Here is a 24,758-nt window from a genome sequence, read left to right on the forward strand (position 1 = left end):
GCCTCCAGCAAGGGGTTACTCCGTCTGCTGAAGGCCCGCAGTCAAGGCACATATGAGAAAGCAATCAATGAACAACTAAAGTGTTGCAACGCGCAATGAAAAACTAATGATTGATGCTTCTCATCTCTTTCCGTTCCTGTCTGTCTGTCCCTGTCTATCCCTCTCTCTGATTCACTCTCTGTCTCTGTAAAAAATAAATAAAATACCCCCCCCAAAAAAACCAAAAAAACAAAACTCTGCTCCTATACAACTCCATTCCTTCCTTTCTTGTTTTTATTGTCACAAATTACATCTTTAAACAGTGTTCATTAACATAGATATATAATTATTGTTTTATGCATTTGCTTTTAAATTATGTAGGAGAAAAGACAAACCAAAAATACAGTATTGCTTGCATTGTTATTTACCTATAAATGTCATATAGTTCAGTGTAGCTCAGATTAATACCAACTTAATTTCAATAGGATATAAAAACTTTGCACTTATATAGCTCTGTTCCCTCCCTTTCTTTTGTAGTGTTATTGTCATATAAATTATACCTTATACATTGTGTATCCATCAAGACAAGATTTATATTTATTGCTCTGTGCAGGTATATTTTAATTCTGATAGGAGAAAAGCGGTTACAAAGAAAAAATACATTTATACTTTTTACATATACCCATATTTATCATTGTTCTTTTTTCTGCATGTGGCTTCAGGTTAGTCTCTAATATCTTTTCACTTCAGCCTGAAGGATTTACTCTAGTACTTCTAGTAGGACAGGTTTGTTAGAAATGAATTTTCTTGGGTTTTGTTTATCTAGGGTTATCTTAATTTCTCCTTTTTTGAAGCATACTTATGTTGGATATAGCATTCTTAGTCCTTTTTTCCCCCCAGCACTTTGAATATTTTATCCAGTACCTACTAATCTCCATGGTATCTGATGAGAAATCTGCTGAAAAAATAACCTTATTGAGAATCTCTTATAGGTGATGAATTATTTTTCTCTTCCTGTTTTCAAGATTTTCTTATTAATTTTTAACTGTTTGATTGTGATGTATTTGTGTATCTCTTTGAGTTTACCCTGTTTGGAGTTTGTTGAGCTTCTTAGAAGTATAATCTCTCTTTCTCTCTCTTTATCTCTATCTCTATCTTGATCTCTCCCCCTGTCTCCCTATTCCTCTCTTTCTCTCAACTCCTTCTAGGACTCCTGTTATGCATATATTGATATGTTTGTTGGTGTCTCACTGGTCTATGAGGCTCTGTTTATTTTCCTCATTCGTCTTTCATTTTGTCCATCAGACTGGAACATCTTAGTTGACCCATCTAAAGGTTCACTTATTTTTTTCTTCTGCCTGTTCACATGTGATATTGAAACCTTCTAGTTCATTCCAGTTTTTGTACTTTTGAACTCCAGAATTTCTGATTGGTTCCTTTTTTAAATGTCTTTATCTTTATTGATAGTCTCTACCTGGTGAGACATCATTCTCCTGGTTTCTTTTAGTTTTTTGCCCATCATTGCCTTTAGCTCTTAAAGCACATTTAAGACAGTTGATTTAAAGTTTTTGTCTAGTAGGTCCAATGTCTGAAATTCCTCAGGGACATTTTTTTTTGTTTATTTTTTCCCATGACTGAACCATACTTTCTTGTTTCTTTGCTATTGCTGCTTGTTGTGAGCTGTAGTTGTTTGTTTAATGACTTATCTAAACTGTTTTTATAGACTATATTACTGCTCACAGAAATTAGGTTATATTTTATTGCTTCCTATTCATTTTGAAATATACCCTAATTCTACTCACAAAAATTGGGGGATATTTTATAATTTCATATTCATTTTGAATTATCCCCTAATTTTTGTGAGCAGTATATTTTGTTGTGTTTGGTCACTGAAGTCACTGTTCCTTTAGCATAGAGGTCAGCTGGTGATGATTTTTTTTTTGACAGAGACAGAGAGAGAATCAGAGAGATGGACAGCTAGGGACAGACAGATATGAAGGGAGATGAGAAGCATCAATTCTTCATTGCGGCATCTTAGTTGTTCGTTGGTTGCTTGTTCATTGATTGCTTTCTCATATGTGCCTTGACCAGGGGGCTACAGCAGAGTGAATGACCCCTTGCTCAAGCCAGCGACGCTGGGCTCAAACCCGCAACCCTGGGCTGCAAGCCAGTGACCTTTGGGCTCAAGCCAACGACCATGGGGTCATATCTATGATCCCATGCTCAAGCCAGTGAGCTCACATTCAAGATAGTGAACCTGTGCTCAAGCCAGATGAGCCCATGCTCAAACCAGTGACCTTGGGGTCCTCCACGTTCCAATCTAATGCTCTATCTACTGCACCACCACCTGGTCAGGCTGGTGATGATTTTTTAGAGATTTCCTTAAATGCTTAGAGCCAAAACAACAACAGCAACAACAACCACAACAACAAAATCCATACAGTGCTCTTGGTCTTTACAGATTGGTTCTGTGCTAGAGTTCTCTTTCAGCACTTAGCCAGGTTTCTTACAACTCTGCCTTAGCCTTTCCTTCCTGATTATGTGGAGCCTGACCATCAGCTAGAGGTGAAAGCTTATGGTCTTCTCAGGTCTTTCCTGAGTATGCATTAGCCCTGAGCTCACATGTGGCCTTCTAGTCTCCCTGGTTTATGTGGGAGCCATTCAAAACCTTTATTCCTCCATGTACCACCTTCCTCAGCCTCTTCCTTTTCAGGCTGTTCAGTCTCTCTGCTGCTTGCCCCATGTGTTATCCCTTGCCCCAGGTGTCTGTGGCTAGTAGATTTGCCTTTGAACACTTTTGACAAATGCTGCCCAGAAGGCTACTCCAGCCCTGAGAAAGTTCTAAAGGGGGTAAAACAAAGGCAAGGGAACTACTAGAGAAGTCAGAACACATATCAACAAATCCTTAAGAACAATGTTTGTATTGCCTGCCCTCACCAACCCACCCACCCTGGCACCAGAAAACCATACCAGGGACACCAGACTGCCTTTGAGCGGGAAAGATAGGCCAGACTGCAACCTTACTGAAATTAGCAGCTTCTTTCTTCATTAAGCATTCCCATGATTATTATTAGTTTTTGATTAGATTCCAAAGTTCTGTATATGTTGGGCCTGACAGCTTCTGCCAGCCGAACTATTGCTTTTTGTGAAGGGACAGATTTTGAGGGTTCCTTATTCCCAGGTATAGACATTTTTACAATTATTTTTATACTGATAGATTGATCTCTAAAAAGAATAATCCATCTTACAGTGCTAACAGCCATGCATGTCCTCACAGTGATGTCAACATTTGTTGTAATAAATATTTTAATTTTTTATTATTATTGAATAACACTTTGTAGTCATATTAATTTCAATTTCTTTCAAAATTGTTGAATCTGAACCCTTGTTGAGTTAATGTTTATTTTTTTGGAAGCTATTGTTTTCTTTGATCATTAGATTCTTTAGCTTGCTCAGGGATTAGCCTTTCACCTGCATTTCTGTTTATCTAAGATTGGGCTTGATGTGATGGAAGATGGCTAAATAGCATAGTCCATCTTAGCTGTGCACAGGCAGCCCCTAACTCTGGAGGAGGCTTGTTGGACCAGGCCCACAGTCTGTTTAAATCATTCATTCATTTGACAGACATGCACCGAGCCCTACTGAGTACCAGGCCTGGGCTGGTGCTGGGGACAGCCTTCTCTAGTCCTGTGGGCAAGCAGCTGTATAGGAATGACGCCAAACAAGCAAGATGCTCAGGATGTCACCTCAGAACACAGTTTTCCTGCTGAGCCATGCTAGTTTTAATTTTATACAGATTTTAAAAAATGATGTCCTTACACTTGCCCATCACGTCCTTGAAATAAGAAGTGGGATCGAGCCCTCATCACCTCAGCAACTTAATCTTCAGGGTGCATGTATTTGGTCCTTGGGTAGAACTGGAAGGGGATGACCTCCTGGGTACCAGTGGCCTGAGCCCTCCTCTCTGGAAACCTAGGGTCCCAGAACATGAGCTTTCTTCAGGAGGCTCACCTCACCTGACAGGTGGTTCCTTCCAGGACAAAATTCCCAGAAGTTTTCAGATGGCCAGATTCCAGAAGACTGAGCTATCCCTTCCTCAGAGAGAAGGTAGGTGCCGCTCACCTGCATAGGTAGAGCCCTCCCGAGGTCTGGGACCACAAACAAGTGGAAAACCCATGGCTGAGGTTTCCTCTGGCATCTTCCCCAAGCGGTCCAGAATTGACCCTCTCCTCACCCAGCATGGTGGGATGGTAGTGGTCTGGTGTGGACACTACAGTATTCATCCTCTCCACAGGGGTACAGGCAGCTGCCGCCGTCCCCATCCTTCTGCCCAACCTGAAACGCAGTGGTTTTGACCATCCCCAGCACCAAGGGGTCTGCCGGCCCACCCGACGCCTCTGCAGCCCCACCTCAGCTCCAACTCCGAAGTCGCTGAAGAAGTCCAAAATGCAGGCTACGGGGGACATGTTCCCCACTGACTGGAGCCCACCGCCTGTCGAGTTCCTGACCCCAAGGGCACCGCAAGCTGGCAGGGGGGCTCCAGATCACAGGTGTGGAGGCGCAAGGAGACTGGCATGCTGGGTGCCTGCAGAGTTAGAGCAGAAGCTCCAGGCCTCAGCCCCCAAGGGGGACCTGGCCTCACTGGAGGAGCTGTTCTGGAACAGGGCAGATCAGAGCCAGCAGGCTGCAGCTCCAGTGGTGGGTACCTGCACCATGGTAAGCCAGTGAGCACCTCTCCTTGCCACCCTTCTTTGGTCGCCTCTCCTCTGCCATCCCCAAGCCACCCCTTTTTGGCCATTTGTCCTTGGCCATACCCCACTGACCTTCTTTGCCCACTTCCTTTGAACCATCCCTTCTCAGCCCCAAAGCCCTTGGGCACCAAAGGCTGGGGTGCCCCTCTCCCTTTATTTACCTTGCTAAGAGATGGCTTCATGGTGCCAACCCTGATGCCCCCTCTTGCAGGGGACCCATCAAGGTTTTCACAGCCCTGGTTGAAATTATGGCTCCAGGAAGGACCTTGGAGCCAGGACAGGGCTAGTCAGGCACAGAGACTTGAGCTGACTGTGATCCAGTCGGCCTGGATTCCTGAATGGGCACTTCTGTGATGAACTTCATGAGGGAACTAAATTGCTGTTGCTAGGTAGGCTGTGGGGACATGTAAGGAAATGAATCCTAAAACTAGGGCTCCAGTTGCCTATGATAGCCCAAGATTGTCAGTCACTGACATGCCCACCACTAAGAAACTAATAAATTATATTGTAGTCACACATCAGAGTACGCTGAAAATATTTTTAAGGCTATCTTCATAGTTCCTGACTGGTAGTGGCGCAGTGCATAGAATGTTAACCTGCAATGCTGAGGTCCCAGGTTCAAAACCCCAAGGTTTCCAGCTTGAGCGCGGGCTTACCAGCTTGAGTGTGGGGTCCCTGCCTTGAGTGCAGGATCATCAACAAGAACTCATAGTCACTAGCTTGATCCGAGAGGTCCTTAGCTTGAAGCTCAAAGTCACTGACTTGAGCCCAAGGTTGCTGGCTTGAGCAGAAGGTCACTGGCTTGGCTGGAGCCCGTCCAGGTACGTATGAAAAACAATTAGTGAACAACTACAAGTTGATGCTCTCATCTCTCTCCTTTCCAATCTCTTTCTCAAAAAAAGTTGTCTTTGAAGTCTTAATCTGGAATGACCCTGCAGACATACTGTTGGGTGCGAAGGGCAGGACGGGGCACATGGGGTACTACACTTCTGTTAGAGAGGGGTCTGTGCTACGTTAGGTTTGCTTGGCTGTGCACAGTGTCTCTGACAGCATGCCTGCAGGGAGGGCAGAAGGATGTTTTACTGCAGGGGTCCCCAAACTTTTTACACAGAGGGCCAGTTCACTGTTCCTCAAACCGTTGGAGGGCCAGACTATAAAAAAACTATGAACAAATCCCTATGCACACTGCAAATATCTTATTTTAAAGTAAAAAAACAAAACGGAAACAAATACAATATTTAAAATAAAGAACAAGTAAATTTAAATCAACAAACTGACCAGTATTTCATTGGGAACTATGGGCCTGCTTTTGTCTAATGAGATGGTGGTGCCCCTTCCAGAAGTGCAGCGGGGCCTGATAAATGGCCTCAGGGGGCCGCATGCGGCCCGCGGGCCGTAGTTTGGGGACCCCTGTTTTACTGTATGCCTTTAAGCTTTTTATCTTTAGTCGTGAATGGATTGCGTATTCAGAAAAGTAAACAAAGGGCTTAATTAAATTTTATTCTGTTTTCCCTCTACTTTCTCTCTCTTCCCCATTCTCATGTCCTGTTTCTCCAGTTCACCTCCGGGGCCTCTGAAAGCTACGTCAACAACTTAGATTACTTACTGCAGGAGAAGAGGTGAGTGCGAGAAAGGGTCCATCATAGGATGTTCATTTCTGTGGGGTTGCAGTAATTTCATAGCGGTCATCCTCTAAGGCACGTTATCAAATGCCTCTCCAGGTAAAGCAGCCTACCTTCCCCACAGTGTGCCCCCTGGAGGCTCTGTGTGCTCAAATTAATAATGAACGTGTGGAACAGCAGCCAGGTCAAAGAGGGCATCACCAAGCAGAGAGCTCAGACCCCTCTACATACACAGCCTTCATCCCAGCTCCTCCTCTGTCTTGACTCTCCTTGCCCAGTTCTTGCCAGTTTGGGGAAGGGAGGGAATAGTCTTTCAGTTCCCTAAGGTGCTGTGTTAGTAGTAGAGAAGGGGCTGGCTGTGACAGGTGTCCAGCCAGACTCCTGCCTCCACAGCAGGCACCATTTCTGGCTGTTCTGTCCTGCACCAACCCTGGAACATGGCCTGCTCATTTTCCCATAGCACTTCACCTCTTTCCCTTCTGCGATTTCCTTCGTGTTACAGTGAGCCTTCTCGCACACAGAAGTTAGTTTCTAAAGGCCAAAGTCACGTCCATTCAGAATTGGAAGTCCCTTAGGGAGGCATAGGTGATGTTGAAGACACCAACTGTTTAGCACTGGGAGGCTTGCACTCTGCGCTGGGCCCTGACCAGGCGCTAAATATGCAGAGATGACAGTGAGGCCCCTGCTCACCTGGAAATTACCATGACGATTCTAGTGTTTCTTGGGCTGTAAAGCTGCTATGGAGTGGCCTAGAATAATGGTACATAACTTAACCTGGGCATCAGAAAAGGCTCCCCAGGGGTGTCCTTGTCACCGAACTTCAGAGGATCAGAAGATTTGGGAAGGTGGCAGGGTAACTGCACAATGTAAAGGTCTGTAGGGCAGGCCCTGACTCTCCTGGCTAGCAGGACTGGATTTCCTGGTTCCAGATGTTGGGGGTGGACATAGCAGAAGATGCAGCCACGATGTGAATGAGGTTGGACCGTGAGGGGCCTCATTACCACAAGGTGGAGTCATCAGAGAATTTAAGCAAGTAATGTGTTTAAGAAAGAGCACTGAAAATACATTATGGAGAATGGATGGGAAGAGCAAGAGAGAGGGTGACTGGTGATGAGATGGGGCCCTGGGTAGCTAGTTGCGGTGCCGTGTGGAAAAGAGGAATTCAGAATTGGACCCATGACATCAGAGAAGCCTGAGCATGTTCAGCTGGAAACCATCCAGTCAGTGGCTAGCTAGGAGGATCTGAACTCAACACAGAGGTCCCCCTGACCAGAGGGTGGCACAGTGGATAGAGCGTTAGACTGGGACGTGGAGGACCCTGTATCGAAACCCTGAGGTTGCCAGCTTGAGCGCGGCCTCATCTGACTTGAGCACAGGCTTACCAGCTCGAGCACGGGGCCACTGGTTCGAATGTGGGATCATAGACATGACCCCATGGTCGTTGGCTTGAGCCCAAGGTCGCTGGCTTGAGCCCAAGGTCACTGGCTTGAGCAAAGGGTTACCTGGTCTGCTGTAGCCCTCTGGTCAAGGCACATATGAGAAAGCAATCAATGAACAACTAAGGTGCCACAATGAAGAATTGATGCTTCTCATCTCTCCTTTCCTGTCTGTCCCTGGCTGTCCCTCTGACTCTCTCTCTGCCTCTGTCAAAAAAAAAAAAAAAAAAAGGCAGAGGCCTAGGCTGGACAACTGAGGACCTGTCGGCATAGCCAGAGCAAGTGCTAGGAGTGGCAGGACAAGGGCTGGGAGGTAGTCAGGGCTCCCTCAACAGCCTGAGTGACAAGGACAGAGAAGGCTGGAGCAGGTGAGGAAGTAGGGGCTCAGGCAAGATCATGGTGGGCAGCAGGGCCTGTGGTAGGAATCAATTAAAAAGGGATGTAAGTGCTCAGGGGCCAGTGGGAGAAATGTCGGCTATAGGCCTCTGCAGCTGAGGGTACAGGGTGCGGAGGGTGAGGGCTGAGTAGGATCTGGAGAGTTGTCATTTGAGGCAGAGGCAGGCCATGTGTTCCAGCTCTGGGCAGCCTGAGCACAGGGCTTTTCCTGATCAGCGTGGCTGGACCCTGGGAAGAGCAAAAGGGTAAGGCACAGGCCATCGTGTATTAAGAAGTGAGAAAATGCCAAAGCAAGGTCCACTAATAAAAGGACATTTGAAGTGTGGAGCGAAAATCGTCTTCTTCTAGGCTTGTCTGCTCATCTGTGCATGTTTAGAGATAACACAGTCCATGAGTGCAGCTCCTCCCCAACTAAAAATACATGATTTTGGCCCTGGCAGGTTGGCTCAGTGGTAGAGCATCAGTCTGGCGTGTGGATGTCCTGTTTCTCCACCCTTTTCCCTCTCACTTCTCTTCTCCCCCCCCCCCCCGTCCTGCAGCCATGGCTCAATTAAAGCGAGTTGGCCCCGGGACACTGAGGATGGCTCCAGGGCCTTCACCTCAGGTGCTAAGAAGAGCTCAGTTCCAGAGCAATGGAGCAATGCCTTAGATGGGCAGAGCACTGCCCCCTAGGGGGCTTGCTGAGTGGATCTCATTTGCGGTGCATGTGGGAGTCTGTCTCTCTGCCTCCCTTCCTCTCACTGAATAAAATGTTTTTGAGGCAGGGCAATACAACTGCCTGGTCTCTCCTTCCTAAGCCTCGCCATGTTCTTGGGGGGTCCCTGCAGCCCAGTGACAGGGCTGGGTAGCCCACCAGGAGCAGAACTGACCCCTGTTGCTGGCTCTCATCTCCCTGCAGGGAACAGGCCCTGGAGCAGGAGTGGGAGCAGCTGCCGGCACAGGACTGTCCTGGGGTTGACTCCTTGGATCTTGATGAGGAGGACTTGCCTCTCGCACCTGAGCACAGGTTGGGGGAGTGGATATAGAAAGGGGACACATGGGGGACATAGGTAGGGGTGGGCAACCAGGTGCACAGAGGAGCCTTGGGGAGGATACGGGGGGATGGGGGGGAAGGACCCCTGCACCCATCTCTATAGGCAAAGGATTCAATGAGCCATAATCCAGGTTTGGAGAAGTTTCAGCCAGTGATTTGTGTATTTATGAGTTCTTAGGTTGCCACCTTCTCTTAAACCCACATTCGTTCATTGATTCTAGAAATCTTTATTCACCAACTGTGTGTCAGAGTCTAGTGTGAGCCTTTGAAGATGCCGATATAGCACATGGCCTGCTGGGCTCCAACTGTCCACCCTCATTTATAGAACCAGATCTCTTGGTACAATAACTACACAAAACCACAGTCTAGCCTGACCAGGCGGTGGTGCAGTGGATAGAGCGTCGGACTGGGATGCGAAAGGACCCAGGTTAGAGACCCCGAGGTTGCCAGCTTGAGCATGGGCTCATCTGGTTTGAGCAAAAAGCTCACCAGCTTGGACCCAAGGTCAGTGGCTCGAGCAGGGGAGTTACTCGGTCTGCTGAAGGCCCGCGGTCATGGCACATATGAGAAAGCAATCAATGAACAACTATGGTGTTGCAACGAAAAACTGATGATTGATGCTTCTCATCTCTCTCCATTCCTGTCTGTCTGTCCCTGTCTATCCCTCTATCTGACTCTCTCTCTGTCCCTATAAAAAAAAAAAATTAAAAAAAAACAAAAAAACAAAACAAAACCACAGTCGAAATAAAAACTGGCTTTACAGGGGAGAATACAGCCACATGACATTTTTCATTGTCCCCTGCTGGGGACAAGAAAACAGCTTCTGTCCATGCTGTTGTGCAGGTGGAGGGGCTGGCCCATGGCTGGGGGAGAGGCACTCATCTGTTCCAGTCTCAGGGATGTACAGCTGACTCGACCCTCAGGATGCCCTGTTATCTGTTGCCTGTATGTCTGTCTGACGGTACATTTGTCCATCCATCCATCCATCCATCCATCCATCCAAAATCTCCTGAGTGTTAACCTGGTACCAGGCTCTATTACAGACTTGGGGCATACAGCAGGAAGAAAGCCAGACAGACATCTCTGCCCTCGTATCACTTGCTTTAGGGGCAGAGAGACAAATGGTGAACCAGCTAAATGAAACTATGTGACAAGTGTGAGGGAGAAAGGATAAAGTGGGGAGGGGCATCGGGGCTGCTGGGAGGGTTGGGAGACTTGAGCTGATGACATTTGAGCAGAGGCCTGAAAGAGATGAGAAGCAGTTCTCCACGGCATCCCTGACCAGAGCACTGTGGTGTGCCGGTGTGCTGGGCACAGCCGGGGGAGGCTGAGAGGGGCTCAGGCTGGAGCTTCCCCTCTGAGTGCACGGCCACCATGCACTTGAGCAGGACCCTCTGCCACTGTGTTGAGGAGAAACTGGGGGACAGTAGTCAGGGGGTCCTGAAGGGTTTGGGCCAAGCAGGCAGAAGTATGTAGTTGTCTGGGATAAGACTCGTGATGTGGGGGTTTAGGGGGTGAGGTGGGATCGGGAGTTCATGTTGGTAATCCCTGAGACAGATCAAGAGGTGGCAAAGATGTCTCATCTGGAGAGGCGAGCTCGAGAGTTCTATGCACAAGTACCATTTAAAACCCCACACAGCTGAGTGAGATGACTGTGGGAGGCTGTATACAGAGAGAAGAGACGGGCCCAACGGCACAACATAGAGGTCACATTGACCTCGACAGGAGCAGCTCTGGTGGATGTCTTTGGGCAGGCTTGACTGGAATATTTTCATAGCAGAGCAGGAGAAAAATGGGCAGTAGTTGAACGGGGAAGTGGCATCAGGATACATTTTTCCCTCTGCCTGTCCTTTCCTTCTTTCCTTTCTTCCTCCCCCCCCCCTCCAGGAGCCACATGCCCGGAGGAGCTGGGGTGCACTGCAACAGGGGAGCCACCTTAGCCATGTGACGGGGCAGGTTGGTCAGCACACCCTGGCTTTCTGTCTGTCCAGGCTTTGCTTTTCCTCTAAGGCTGAGTGACGTTTACTCAGCATAGGTCCACGCAGCGCCAGATGAAATTCGCATTTGACATTCTCCTACTGAGGGAGATTGAGTGATAGCACAGGGACTTTCTTGGGGAGCTCAAAATGTCATTGTTACCCAGAGATTATTATGAGTGACACCTTGGCTGGCCATTTGCTTTTTTCTGATAATCATCTCTGGACTAGATCAGGGATCCTCACAGTTACTGGAAAGTTTGTAACTGGTGACTATTTTAGGCTTTGAGGGCTACGCAGTCTCTGTTGTAACTACTCAGCTCTGCTGGCACAGCAGAACGCTCCCACAGACCATGTGCCAACTGAGTGAGCATGCCCGTGCTGCAGTACGACCTTACTGTGGAACCGGGCAGCAGTCACCACAGACCTGGCCTAGATTTGGGGCCCCTGCCTTCTACCAGTACCAGTTCTCATTGTGCAAATCCAAGTGATCAGATAGGCTGAGCACTGTTCACATGCTGCCCAGAGACCCCAGGGAAAGGGTTCCATGCAAGTCACACGATGCATCCTAGCACACATGTGCTGAGTGTAAAGACAGTGGGACCAGTGAGTTTGGGCCAGAGGCCTTGGTGACCTCATAAGTGATGAAAGCACTTTTCTGTGTTGAGGCCTGTGGATTTGGTTTCCAGGTTCCCAGCTTGCTGGATAGATGGCTTCGGAATTGAACCTTTAAAAAGTCTCTGTAACAACAACAAAAAAGTCTCTGTAGCAAGAATAATTATTCTAGCTCTTTGCCTTCCCACTGTGCACATCTAGGGTTCCAGAAGTTATGGCATGGGTAATTTGAAATCCTCACAGGAAGGGAGTTATCTGGGCGATTGGCTTAAGACAGAATGGGTTTTAGGCTTTACAAATCACTAACCATTTTCTGGGCACGTGACAGTTTCAAACTGTGCTTTGAGAAAGCCTTTTTGACAACAGCCACTTTGAGGTTGTGGTTTTGATGTGGGATCATTTTGACGGGACAGTTCGACTCTCCTCTTCAAAGAAAATGACTCCCTGATACACAAAGCCAGCAGCCTCTTCCTCCCTGAGTATGGTGTGGCGCTTGGAGGATTGTAGGTCTGAGGGGGTGAGCTGAGGCTGGGGGCTGGTCACATTGGCAGACAAGTTGCCTGTGACCAGGAGTCGAATAATTGCCACAGCTCCCCCTCAGAAAGGACCCTGAGCATCCTGAGCAGATTGTCTGCTCGCATGCTAAGCACTGCCTGGTACTTGAACGGATGATGTCCTACATTCTCTATTCCTACCAAGTTAAAAGACCTTGTGTGTGTGCTGGGGCAGGGGAGGGAAGACATTAAACCACAACAGCATCCTTTATCCTCAGTTCTGGGCTACACAGGAAATCCTCAATTAGATGTGTGAGGGTTGTCTCAAAACTCTGAGTGACATACAGACATGAATATCACAAAAGTCCCTTTGAGGAATGTTTTGGGGACAGGGTTAAGACCATTTTATAGGTGAGCCTACTTCTTACAGATTTTTATGCCTTATCAGGCAGTGGCACAGTAGATAGAACATTTGTCTGAGACACTGAGGACCCAGGTTCGAAACCCCGAGGTTGCCAGCTTGAGCGTGGGCTCATCAGCTTGAGTGCGGGGTCGCTGGCTTGAGCCCAAAAGGTTGCTGCTTTGAAGCCCAAGGTTGCTGGCTTGAGCAAGGGGTTACTCACTCTGCTGGAGCCCCCCAGTCAAGGCACATGTGAGAAAGCAATCAATGAACAACTAAGGAGCACAACTATGAGTTGATGCTTCTCATCTCTCTCCCTTCTTGTCTGTCTGCCCCGTCTGTCCCTCTTTCTAAAGGGGTTTTTTAAAATTATAAAAACATCAGAAACCATGCATACTCAAACAGCAAAAAAATTAACAAAATAGAAAACTGTTTTACTATCTGTGTAGTGGTTTTCCTGGGCTGCTTCCAAAAGGCTACAGGATCAGAATCTGCCCAGTGTCACCCCTTCGTTGTACCATTTCATCCTCAGGGCGACCCTATAATTCTGGCACTGGGTCACCTGGCACAAAGTGAGACAGTTCACATGACCAGCAGTGGGCAGCCACCACTGCTCCACTTCCAATGCCAGCTGCTTGAGTCTCAGATCCTAATGGGAGTCCCAAGTGCTGTCCCCTCTGAGTGCATAGTCTCAGCTCGGCTGGGAACCTGGGTGTGGGCAGTCCTCTTGTGAGAGGAGGGGATGCAGTACCCACAGCTGGTTTAATTTGTGGTTAATTTAATTTGTGTTACTAGTGTTAAATGTATATCACTTCATTACAAAATCCAGCTGAACACAGTTTTATAAAGTAAACAGGAAATGCCTCCTCTTCCTCAAATCCTGTTGCCCAGGGCTCACCCTGGATCACAGTTGGATGTGTCAGGTGTGTGTGTGGTGCCGTGTATGTTTATGAATTCTGTGTGTACACTTACATATGTGTGACTGCATGCACACATGTACACATACACATATGCACATGCACAGACATGCACACACACATGCTTCTTGTTCTGCAGCTTTAACTTCCACCCACCTACCTCCCTTTCCCCATTCCCTCTTTATTGGGTCACTAGTCCCGACAGTGTGTACCCTTCCGATATAGCTGGATTGTGTACCCTCTTCTCCCTGCTCCTCCGCTGTCCATGGGCCCAGCTCTGATCTACCCAGTTAGATTCACGGGCAGGTGGGGCTTGGGCATCTGCATTTTAGCAGCTTTCAGGGGAGTCCTCCTGATCATGGAGCTTGAGAACCCTCGCCCAGAAGAAGAGTCTGGGCTCCTTCATGGCGCGGATGCTCTCCCTGAGCCTGGCTGACCCATGTCTCAGCTCTGTGGCCTGTCCACCTTCTGGAGAGCAGTGGGAAGTGCAAGGACAGCCCACACCTGATTCATCCTCTGGCACCTGCATGTTGGATGATAGAACTAAAAGGAGCCGACGGGTAGGGCTGGGGTTGTCACCAGGACCTCCAACTCCTGGACTTAGACCCTGAGGGAGGGATCAGGTGTATGACAGACTAGAAAGGAAAGGGCTCCTTAGTCTGCATCTCGTGGGCTTTTCCTCCAGCAGGTGATACTGTGCCCCCTAGTTTAGTCCCCCATCCAGGCCCCAGCTGCAGCCAGGTGTACCTGCTGATGCTGGCTCTCCCATGCCTTGCTTTGCCAGGAGGCTGGTGGAGAGATTCTCCATGCCCTTGCAGGTCATCCCGCCAGTACATCCAGGAGAAACGATGTTTCTACCGAGGCTTCACCCCCTGCCTTGCATCCTGGACTGTTCACACCTGAAGCCCCGTAACCACCTGGAAGGGCTGTTCCTCGGGTAAGTGTGCGGCATGACCAGGCCCCTCCCTCATGGAGCCCAGCAATTAGGACCACCCCAAAGGAGCCAATCCAAAGCTGTCTTTTGGCCCATTTGAATATGTCAACTTTTACGAGATATGGATGAAATAGCCACACATATCTAACAATATTTAATTTTTTAAAAATCTTCATTTCAGCAAATATCAGACTGCTTTTACATACTCATACTGTTTTTTTTTTTTTTTTGTTTTGTTTTTTTTTTGTATTTTTCTGAAGCTGGAAACTGGGAGGCAGTCAGACAGACTCCCACATGCACACGACTGGGATCCACCCGGCATGCCCACCAGGGGGTGATGCTCTGCCCACTAGGGGGCGATGCTCTGCCCCTCCGGGGCGTCACTCTGATGCGACCAGAGCCACTCTAGTGCCTGAGGCAGAGGCCATGGAGCCATCCCCAGCACCTGGGCCAACTTTGCTCCAATGGAGCCTTGGCTGCGGGAGGGGAAGAGAGAGACAGAGAGGAAAGAGAGGGGGAGGGGTGGAGAAGCAGATGGGCGCTTCTCCTGTGTGCCCTGGCTGGGAATCGAACCCGGGACTTCCGCACGCCAAGCCGACGCTCTATCACTGAGCCAACCGGCCAGGGCCTCCTACTGCTTTTTCCTCACACACATGAGTTTCCTGGAATAACTTCAGTCACACTCCTCCAACACCCCTTTGGAGTTATGTCTCCGTCAACACTGAAGCCACTTTATAGGCCATTCAGCAGTTTCCAGAGCATGTCGTTGTCACTGCCATCTACTCATTAAAGACACAATACATTCATCTGTGTGTGATACAAACACTGAAAAGTTTGTCCTCAGCCACCAGCACACTGCGCATCACAGTGTGTTAGGACAGTTTGTTTCACTTCTCTGGAAGTAAATTCATGATTGTTATCACATAACCATTGATAATGTTGCTTTAAGGGCTTTTTAAAAAAACCTTTATGGGGGAAAGAAAGGACTTTATGACAGTAGCATCCAACACTTGCAGTTGTGAGTATGTACATCTAAGAATGAGAAAGATTCAGTCTGACCTGTGGTGGCACAGTGGATAAAGTGTCAACCTGAAATGCTGAGGTCTCCGGTTCGAAACTCTGGCTTTGCCCAGACAAGGCACGTTCAAGAAGCAGTTATGACTTGATGCTTCCCGCTCCTCTCCCCTGCCTTTCTCTCGCCTTTCTCTCTCCTCTTTCTAAAATCAAGAAAAAAAATCTTGAAAAATAATTAGCAAGATTCAGCATGGTGGCCACCCACCAGGTGCTCATGCTGGCTGGCGAGGGGCTGGAGAGGAAGCCCACTGGCCCATGAGAAGCACAGAGGTCAGGCTGGTCCTGTGGCCTCTTCAGCCATGTTAGGACTTGAACACAGGAATCTTGTTCTCTTTGCCAGCTATTCGGAGCTTTCTTCTGTTTTTCCATTAATTTTAAATCCACCTTATTTTATAATAGAAAGACACATTTAGATGTGTTTCCTTTAAAACTGTGTATCTTGGAGAGTTTCAAATATACATAAAAGTAGAGAGAATAGTATAACGTCCCTCCATGTACCCAGCACTCAAGCTCGACAGTGATCAGCTCAAAGCCAGTCTCATTCCATCTCTACTCCTACCTACTATCATTGTCCCCTCGGGCTGGTTTTCAGGTGAATTCCAGACACATGTAATTTAATCTGTACGTACTTCATTTGTGTCTCTAAAAGACATGACTTTTTAGACATTACATCAATATCATTATGACACCTGAAAAACAGTAATTTTGTAATACATTAATATCTCAGTGTTCAGATTTCCTGAACTGTCTTATGGTTTTGCTATGTTGTTCAAATCAGGATGTAAACAAGGCCTGAACACGGCAATTAGACAGCGAGGTGCCGCTCGGGACATGCATGGCACTGCGGTGGAGCCGACACAGTTAACCATTGTCCTTGTTTTTCTTGGCATATAGGTTATTTCCTACTTGTCCCGTTATAATAGTGTGGAGAATGCCCTGCACACAAATGTTTGTCTGGTGGTCTGGAATATGCCCCTAGATGTGGTATGAGGGAGTTTGGCCTGAGTGTATGAATATTGATAAAGGTTCACTTTGCCAAGTTGAAAAGGTATCTGGTGAAGAGATGAAGAAAAGGGAATGAAGGGAGAGAAAGATAGTAGAGCTGAGAGAAGAGGAGACGAGTGACAGGCTGGGCAGGAGGGGGGGGGGTAGACAACAGGAGAAAGGAAGGTGGCTCTCTGAGTGGCTTCACGGTCTGTGCCAACAGCAGGATTTCTGTCCCAGGCTGGATGGCCTGCAGGAAGTGTTTGACAGATGAGATGGCCTGTGGAGCAGTGACCTGGATCAGAGTGCCTCTGCCAAATGGGGCCAGGTGGCTGGCCAGCCTCCTTGGAGGGAATAATTCAGGCCCTCCTCCCTCAGGCATGCTAATGAAGCACAGTGGAACCATTGCCAGTGCCTCAGATCCGAGGGGCAGTCTGGAGGGATGCCCTCCACACATCAGGTCAGGGGGCCCTTGCAGTGCAGTGGGTAAGGGCTACTTTCTGAAAGTCACCAGTTAGCCTTGGGGTCATCTTTTATTCCTGTTTTTGCCAAGGACTTCAAGTTCAGACACAGGAGTGGGAGATACTAGTCCTTTAATAATTATCCTGTTGTGTGCAGCCGGAAACATGACAATGCAGGAAGAATAAAAGATCACTTCATCTCTCAAAAAAGCAATTTTTTCCATTTCTTGCCATACAAAAAACACTATGATGACAGATATTTAAACTTTCTTCATTGTACTTCTGTGGTTTTCAAACTTTTTATAATGAACATGTTCCATTTTTATCATTTGAAGGGGAAAAAAGTGAGTGCAGTTTTTTTAAAAAATCACTTCTAGAAACAGAAAGTGAGTGCAGTTTTTAAAAAATCACTTCTAGAAACAGTCACTTCTCCCCCTTCTGTGAAAGCAGTATTATCTTTCCCCCCACTGTTCACTGTGGGAAACCTTGGCACAGAGTAAGCAAGCTGTTTGTCTCAGATGGCGGAGCAGGGCGGGCAACCCCGGCGTCTGAGCACCAGGCCACGTCCTCTGGGACTGGACCTGCACAGGCTTCTGGGCAAGAACCCTTCTCCCCAGAGCCTCGAGCCTGAAGCTGTGGGATTGGAGATGGCACGGGATATCCCCTCTCATTCTTTACCCAGCTGGATGTGTGACCTTAGGTCAGTTCCCTGAGACCAAAGTCACAGGCCTTTATGACAACATTGGTAGGGTATGTGGTGCTGAACTTTTTCTTCCTCCCTTGACAGCAATTCAAAAGGAAATCTGATCTCCCAAGTGGAAAAGCTTCAGGACATGCCCACTTCCTGTCAGGAGGCAGGAGAGCCCCAGGGAAGGGTGGAGACTGCCTGGTGGATTATTCAGGGTGCTCCCCTGGCCCTGCAGTGTGTGTGGGGGTGTCTGGATCCACCTTTGTCCTGCAGGTCACATGTCTGCAGTGTGTTCCCAGGTGCTTGGTGCGCAGGCCAGGGCCTCCCTGCCTGACTGCTTCAGCAGGAGGACGTAGGCAGTCCAAAAGCATGGACTGAGTGCTTGCTTGGGCGCTGGCTCTCCCTGGGGCCCAACCCCTGCTTTGCTACGACCTCCTCTTCTTCTGGCGTGCCAAGTTGAAACCTGCAAAATAAATCCAGCAGTTAGAGTGTGGACAGAACTGAGCTGCCCAGCTGGCTGCAACTGTCCCTGTCAATACAGAGCCCACAGGCAGGGGTTGCTGGGGTCCCTGCATCTGATCAGGTGGTGCCCCTTAACTTTAACAAAGGAAAAAAAGACGAAGAAGAGGAACAGGGATGAGCGCTCTGAGCATTATTTGTTTCTGTTCTTTGATGCCTTTAAACTTGCATTTGAGTAACTTGGCAAGTGCACAGAAACTGATACTTCATGAATAGCTACACTAGTGTTTATCTCTCTGCCAGCACCTGGGATTCCCGAGCCACTGAGGACTTGCACTCTGGGACAGCTGCCTGGGATGGATGAGGAGAGAAAGACTAGAGGATGTGGCGAGGTGCTATCAGGAATGGGAGGTCCAGCCGAGGTCCGAGCTCTGCCCAGGCACCCACATTTGGGCCCACACGGGCCCCCTGTGTGTTGTCCCTTTGTTTTGTGCAAGTCTCTGTTTTGGGCTAATCTCCCCTCTTCCTTCCCTCAGTTCTGGGGCCAGCTGTCCTTACCCGGGTAGCTGAGGGTTAGCGATTTTCTGACCAGCTGCTCCTGTCCTGGTGAGAACCTCCTTTGCTGGGATCCCCAGGCTTGACAGTGGGGCTTTGTGCTGTAGCAGAGGCTCTCCCTCCCCTCTCACGCCAGGGTCCTCTGACATTCTTCTGACCTTAGACTTAGCTTAGCCACAGGCAAAGTCGGCCACATGGACCCTGCATCTGCCTTTTTTTTTTAATTTCTTTTTATTTATTCATTTTTTTTAGAGAGGAGAGAGAGAAGGAGAGAGAGAGACAGAGAGAGAAGGGGGGAGGAGCAGGAAGCATCAACTCCCATATGTGCCTTGACCAGGCAAGCCCAGGGTTTCGAACCGGCGACCTCAGCATTTCCAGGTCTACGCTTTATCCACTGCGCCACCACAGGTCAGGCTGCATCTGCCTTCTTGATTTGTGGACCTGGTGAGGGGTTTTGTGACTCGTTTTAACAAGAGCTGATGATCGATCGTGAGTCAGGGTTTTGAGTGTTCAGCACACACTCCCTTTGCCTCACCGTCCTGCCACTGCCGGGTGGCACTCTCCCTCCTGCCCGATCAGTGTCTGCAGTGAGGCCTTCCTGCACTCTCCCTCCTGCCCCATCAGGGTGTCTGCAGTGAGGCCTTCCTGCACTCTCCCTCCTGCCCCGATCAGGGTGTCTGCAGTGAGGCCTTCCTGCACTCTCCCTCCTGCCCCGATCAGTGTCTGCAGTGAGGCCTTCCTGCACTCTCCCTCCTGCCCCATCAGGGTGTCTGCAGTGAGGCCTTCCTGCACTCTCCCTCCTGCCCCGATCAGGGTGTCTGCAGTGAGGCCTTCCTGCACTCTCCCTCCTGCCCCGATCAGGGTGTCTGCAGTGAGGCCTTCCTGCACTCTCCCTCCTGCCCCGATCAGTGTCTGCAGTGAGGCCTTCCTGCACTCTCCCTCCTGCCCCGATCAGTGTCTGCAGTGAGGCCTTCCTGCACTCTCCCTCCTGCCCCGATCAGGGTGTCTGCAGTGAGGCCTTCCTGCCCTTCCTCCAGCTGGAGGGTACCTGTGCCATCTGCCTTGTCCCTGTCACTGAAGATGGCAGGCCAGTGAGTTCGTATGGTGAGTCCTCACATCTCATCCAGCCCTAGGCACAAAGATCCTAAATGCCACTCACCCCACGGCACAGCTGAGCCACCCTTTCTGCTGTCTCTTGCTAGTCTTACAGACCAAACCTAACTCAGCAGCAGTGAACTCAAAGGCAGCCCAATTATTTCTGTGGCAGTGCCGCAAGGTAGGTGTAGCAGAAGGGAGGAGTTGTAATCCACGGGCTGTCTCTCCCTTGGAGCAGCAGTTGGAAATGTGTTTACTGAGCCAAAGGGGGCTTCTATAGTCAGTTCTCCTACCAAGACACTGGTGGGAGGCCCCCCAGCAGAGTGTCACTTTCCTCAGAGTCCCGGGAGTGCCAGCCTCCTTGCCACATGACCTCTGGCCATTCCTGCCAATTTGTGAGGTCCTCCAGACTTTGTTTGCCTGGATATTGTCTGCATTTTGGGTGCTGTGCTCAAAGCACACAGGATCTGTCCATGAAAGTGTCCATGTGACCAAGCATGCAGAGCAGTGTGCCAGCAGCCTGGGGCACGCACATGTTTGTATGTACAAATAAAGGTCTGCGTTAGAGCGCTCAGCCTCACAAACACAGGGGAAACGCCGTTTTCTCCTCTGAACTTAAATGCTTTGTAAATAATATATACAATTTGTAAATTGCCTGAACATACTCAAGGAGACAGCAACTTGGCTTGGAGGAGAATATTTGTTTTGGAGCATTCTGTTCCTAGCAGATTAAAATACATCCTTTTTAAAAAGGAGAAGACACCTGACCAGGCGGTGGCGCAGTGGATAGAGCGTCACACTGTTGCGGAGGACCCAGGTTCAAGACCCCGAGGTTGCCAGTTTGAGCGCGGGCTCATCTGGCTTGAGCAAAAAGCTCGCCAGCTTGGACCCAAGGTCGCTGGCTCGAGCAAGGGGCTACTCGATCTGGTGAAGGCCCACGGTCAAGGCACATATGAGAAAGCAATCAATGAACAACTAAGGTGTTGCAGTACGCAACGAAAAACTAATGATTGATGCTTCTCATCTCTCCGTTCCTGTCTGTCTGTCCCTGTCTATCCCCCACTCTGACTCTCTCTCTGTCTCTGTAAAAAAATAAAATTAAATAAATAAATAAAAAATTATAAAAAGGAGAAGAAAGTTGGGCTAACCAAGGAAATTTCTATCTGGAGTCATGATTTTAAATGTTGTCTGAAATGTTCTTTGCATGGGTCTGGCCATTAAAAAAAAGAACAAATATGAAATTACATTTCCATTTCCTGGGATCCATATTAATTGCCTTTAGGACATTATCTAAAGAGAGTAGAGGAGTGTTCACAAACTGCAGCTGGTAGGCGAGTCCTCCTGCAGACCCAGCCTCCCCAGGGCCCGAGTCCAGCCAACCCTACAGAGTGAGTTCTGAAGCTCCTCTCACCAGATGCCCTAAAACCACAGAGAACATTCAACTCCTGGTTTAGAGGGACCTGAGATCCTGTAGGTCCCCATGATCCACCCGAGCACCAGTGGATTCCACATCAATAGTCGGATTTTGAGAGCTGCTATTAGTAGGGAGAGACTCAACAGGATCCTGTCATGAGCGGAACTGCAGGTTCTGGCCAGAGGCACATGGTAACTCTGAGTGCCAGTCCCCCGGACTCTGGGCCAGTACTGCTCACATGGTTTCTGAAGGATCCTCTGCAGCACCCTCACTTGTGATTTGTTTCCCAGAATTTCTGTGTCTCGGGTCCCTTTCTGTTATTCCTTCATTTTCTCAGGTTTCGGAAAAACACAGGACAGGCAGAAAAGCCCTGTGTAATCAGAGCCCGACACTGGCCCTTCTGGGCCCTACTGGTAACTCTGTCAGCCACAGTGGGGCCCTGGGCTGAGATGTGTGACTCCCGGATTGTCCGTAAAGCTACCTCAGATCCTCTAATCAGCTTTGGTAAACACCTCAGTTTCCCCTTTGTCCAACGGAAAGGACAAAATGTACTATCTGGTTGTATGTTTGAAACACAGTGAGATGTGCTCATGGGGACCAAGTGATACTGATGATGACGTGAGTGGCTTTCCTTCTGACAGCTTGCATCAAGGGCTGTACAATAATTTTTGTCCACAACAATGACTGATGTGATTCTAGCATCCCGGTGAGGCTGAAATACGAGAATCTCCGCCCTGTTTTATTGAGACAGGTGTGTTGAGATCATGGGCGTGGAGCCCCTTAACCTGGCTCCTCTCCCCCCACAGCTCCCCACTAGCCCAGCAGCTCTCCTTCCTGCGCAGCGGCCTCCTGAGCGAGCTCTATCGGGATGCACCTATCCGCCCGGTGCCCCTACTCCAGTGGCTGTTCCAGGTGAGGACCTCAGGCTTGCCACTAGGTGGCGGGAACGTTCCGGCCTGTAGCCTGGCAAGGCCTCCCGGGGTGGGGGGGTGCTTTTCCCCTTCATCTCTGGGCTGCTGCTGGGTTTGTCCCAGCTGAGGCAAGAAAGAGGAGAGAAGAAGGCCTATGATGGCAGTCAGGGAGAGGCTAGGACCAGCCTGTGGCCTTAGTCTGCCCTCACCCTGCACATGTGCCTCACAAGATGCTGCCTGTGCCCCAAGAAGTCCTCTCTTTGGTTCTATTCCTGCTGTTCCACAGTTCCTCCATGTGTCCCAGCTCATCTCTACTCCAAGTCACAGGTCCTGGCTCGAGTGACAGGGGCCTTCATGAGTTTCAGCTGGGGTGGTCAGGTGTTGGAACATGTACCTTCCTCTGTGGAGTTGTGGATCAGCTGAGAAAGCTGCTGTCTGCAGTTCTTCCCTGCTGGTTGCTGCTAGAACATTGCATTGGGAGAAACTGCGTTCTGTCCCAGACTCGAAACCTTTTGCTGAGAAAGAGGGTGAGAAGCCAGCAGGATGGCTCAGGAACCAGCTGTTGTGGTCTGAATGCAAGGCATGGTGATGCCAGCCTTGGCACCGCCCAGAACCAACCTTGTCTAGGGAGGGCAGGTCACAAGTTCCAACTGGTCTCATTGCTGTAGTTGGAGTCTGGATCCCAGCAGTAAACGAGAGCGAGCATGCAGGGTGGGTGGTTCAAGGCAGTCACCTTCTGGACTGGCGGCTGTCCAGAGGAGCCCTCTAGCTGTCTCCTTGCAGGTGCCCCTCCCTGCCCCAAGTGAAAAAATACCCTTGGTGCTTGGAGCTCTTCTGTGTGACTATTGTCCTTGTCCCTCCCTCAGGCCTGGTAGTAATGGTGGGCCAGTACCAGGGAACAGCATAGCCATTCTTCTCTGCCCCCAGTCAATGCAGTATCTCTGTGCTCCATACATGGTATATGACAAAACACACAGTCAAGCACTGGGAGGCACAAAAGGCCCGTCTGAGATGTCACCTAGAGGGTCTTTGTGTGACCCTGACATAGCACGGACTGCCTTCCCTATCAGTCAGCCCTGGAAGGAGCTAGCCCCACCCTGCCTCTTCTCCCACCTCTGTCACCCCAGGAGGGGCCACAGAGCAAAGGACCCAGCCCTGAGGCCAGACAGATGGTGTGCAGTTCCCCCTCTGCTACTCCCTGCTGTGTGACCTTGGGCAAGTCCTCTACTGTCAGCCCTGTGCCTCAGTGTCATACTCTGTAAACTGGGGCCAGTGACCTGCCTTGTGTTTGTGAGCCCCCCCGTGGCTCTGCGCAGAGGGGGTAGGGGCTGGCAGCTTCCAGAGGAAGTATTAGCGCAGAAGCTCCACTTCTCCATCTTCAGGAAGGAGACGCAAAAGCTCCCCACCCCCACAGCAGAGGCCGGATCAATGAAAGGGTACGCTTGGCCTTGGGAACCTAGTGGTCAAGGCTCTGCTCAGCTCCTTTGTCTCTGGAGGGAGAAGGAGAGCAGGCCAGCACACAAACCATGTGACTGTCATGTGGTCACGCTATAGGCCTTAACAAGGTAGACTCTGTATTTCAAGTCTGAGGTTTGGGTTTCTTGCTACTTGTAACATATCTTCCCACAGTAACCACAGCATCCATTCATCAGCAAACATCAGTTCAGGACCTGCTACATACTGAGCTCTAGGGATGGATAGATTTGGGGAATGGTGTCTCAGGTGCTTGTCCAGAATGTGGCCATGGTGTTCAGCATACTTCTGAACCTTACTGTTATGTGGACTTGGATTGCAAGAGGCAGAAAAGCATGAGGCTCCTTGAAGCTGCTGGGGGGAGTCTTATAAAAGTACAGGCCTCAGGAGGAGCAGGAACTAGGATGGAGAGTGTAAAGCCAGTAGCCACAGCCACCATCACAGCCTCCTGGCCCATGCAGGTTTGCATAGGATTCGGACAGACAGTAATGAAATAACAGAGCCACAAACTGGTGGGCCATTAGCTTTAATCCTAGCTTGCACCCGGCGGGCAAGAAATACACACAGTGGGAAAATACTTCCCTTTTCATTCAGGGCTCCCAAAGCCACTGACTTATCCGAGTGTCCTAGAATCAAAGGTTTCTAACCTTACCAGTCTCATTCCCCATCTCTTTCTCTCTGCACAAACTCCGTACAAACTGGCTTCTCCTTCAGCACTCTGCCATCTTGACTGCCTCTCCTCTCCTCCACGTGGCCTTTCTCTGCTCTCCTACAGCATGGGCTCCTCCTAGAACTGTGATGGTGAGCCTTTTTATAAAAACCACCCACTTTTGCAGTGCTGGTCAACCTGGTCCCTCCCGCCCACTAGTGGGTGTTCTAGCTTTCATGGTGGGCGGTAGTGGAGCAACCAAATGGCACCGAGATTGGCCCACCATGAAAGCTGGAATGCCCACTAGTGGGCAGGAGGGACCAGGTTGACCAGCACTGCAAAAGTGGGTGGTTTTTATAAAAAGGGTCGCCATCACGGTCCTAGAAGGTAATCACTCTTCTCCCAAAACAACGTGATCTCTCTTCCTTTTAAAACCTTTTGG

General features: G+C 49.2%; 1 protein-coding gene across 1 annotated transcript in view; it reads left to right on the forward strand.

Annotated features, from left to right (window-relative positions):
- Positions 1–4,040: 4,040 nt before the first annotated feature.
- FAM178B (family with sequence similarity 178 member B) overlaps positions 4,041–24,758 on the forward strand; it is a 106,021-nt gene continuing 85,303 nt past the window's right edge. The window contains exons 1-6 of the mRNA XM_066377664.1: positions 4,041–4,086; positions 4,274–4,695; positions 6,288–6,349; positions 9,083–9,190; positions 14,404–14,556; positions 22,090–22,195. Of these exons, the coding sequence (XP_066233761.1) occupies positions 4,041–4,086; positions 4,274–4,695; positions 6,288–6,349; positions 9,083–9,190; positions 14,404–14,556; positions 22,090–22,195 (897 nt within the window). The remainder of the gene's footprint in view (positions 4,087–4,273; positions 4,696–6,287; positions 6,350–9,082; positions 9,191–14,403; positions 14,557–22,089; positions 22,196–24,758) is intronic.

Source organism: Saccopteryx leptura, chromosome 3, assembly GCF_036850995.1.
Source record: "Saccopteryx leptura isolate mSacLep1 chromosome 3, mSacLep1_pri_phased_curated, whole genome shotgun sequence".
NCBI classification, from domain to species: Eukaryota; Metazoa; Chordata; class Mammalia; order Chiroptera; family Emballonuridae; genus Saccopteryx; species Saccopteryx leptura.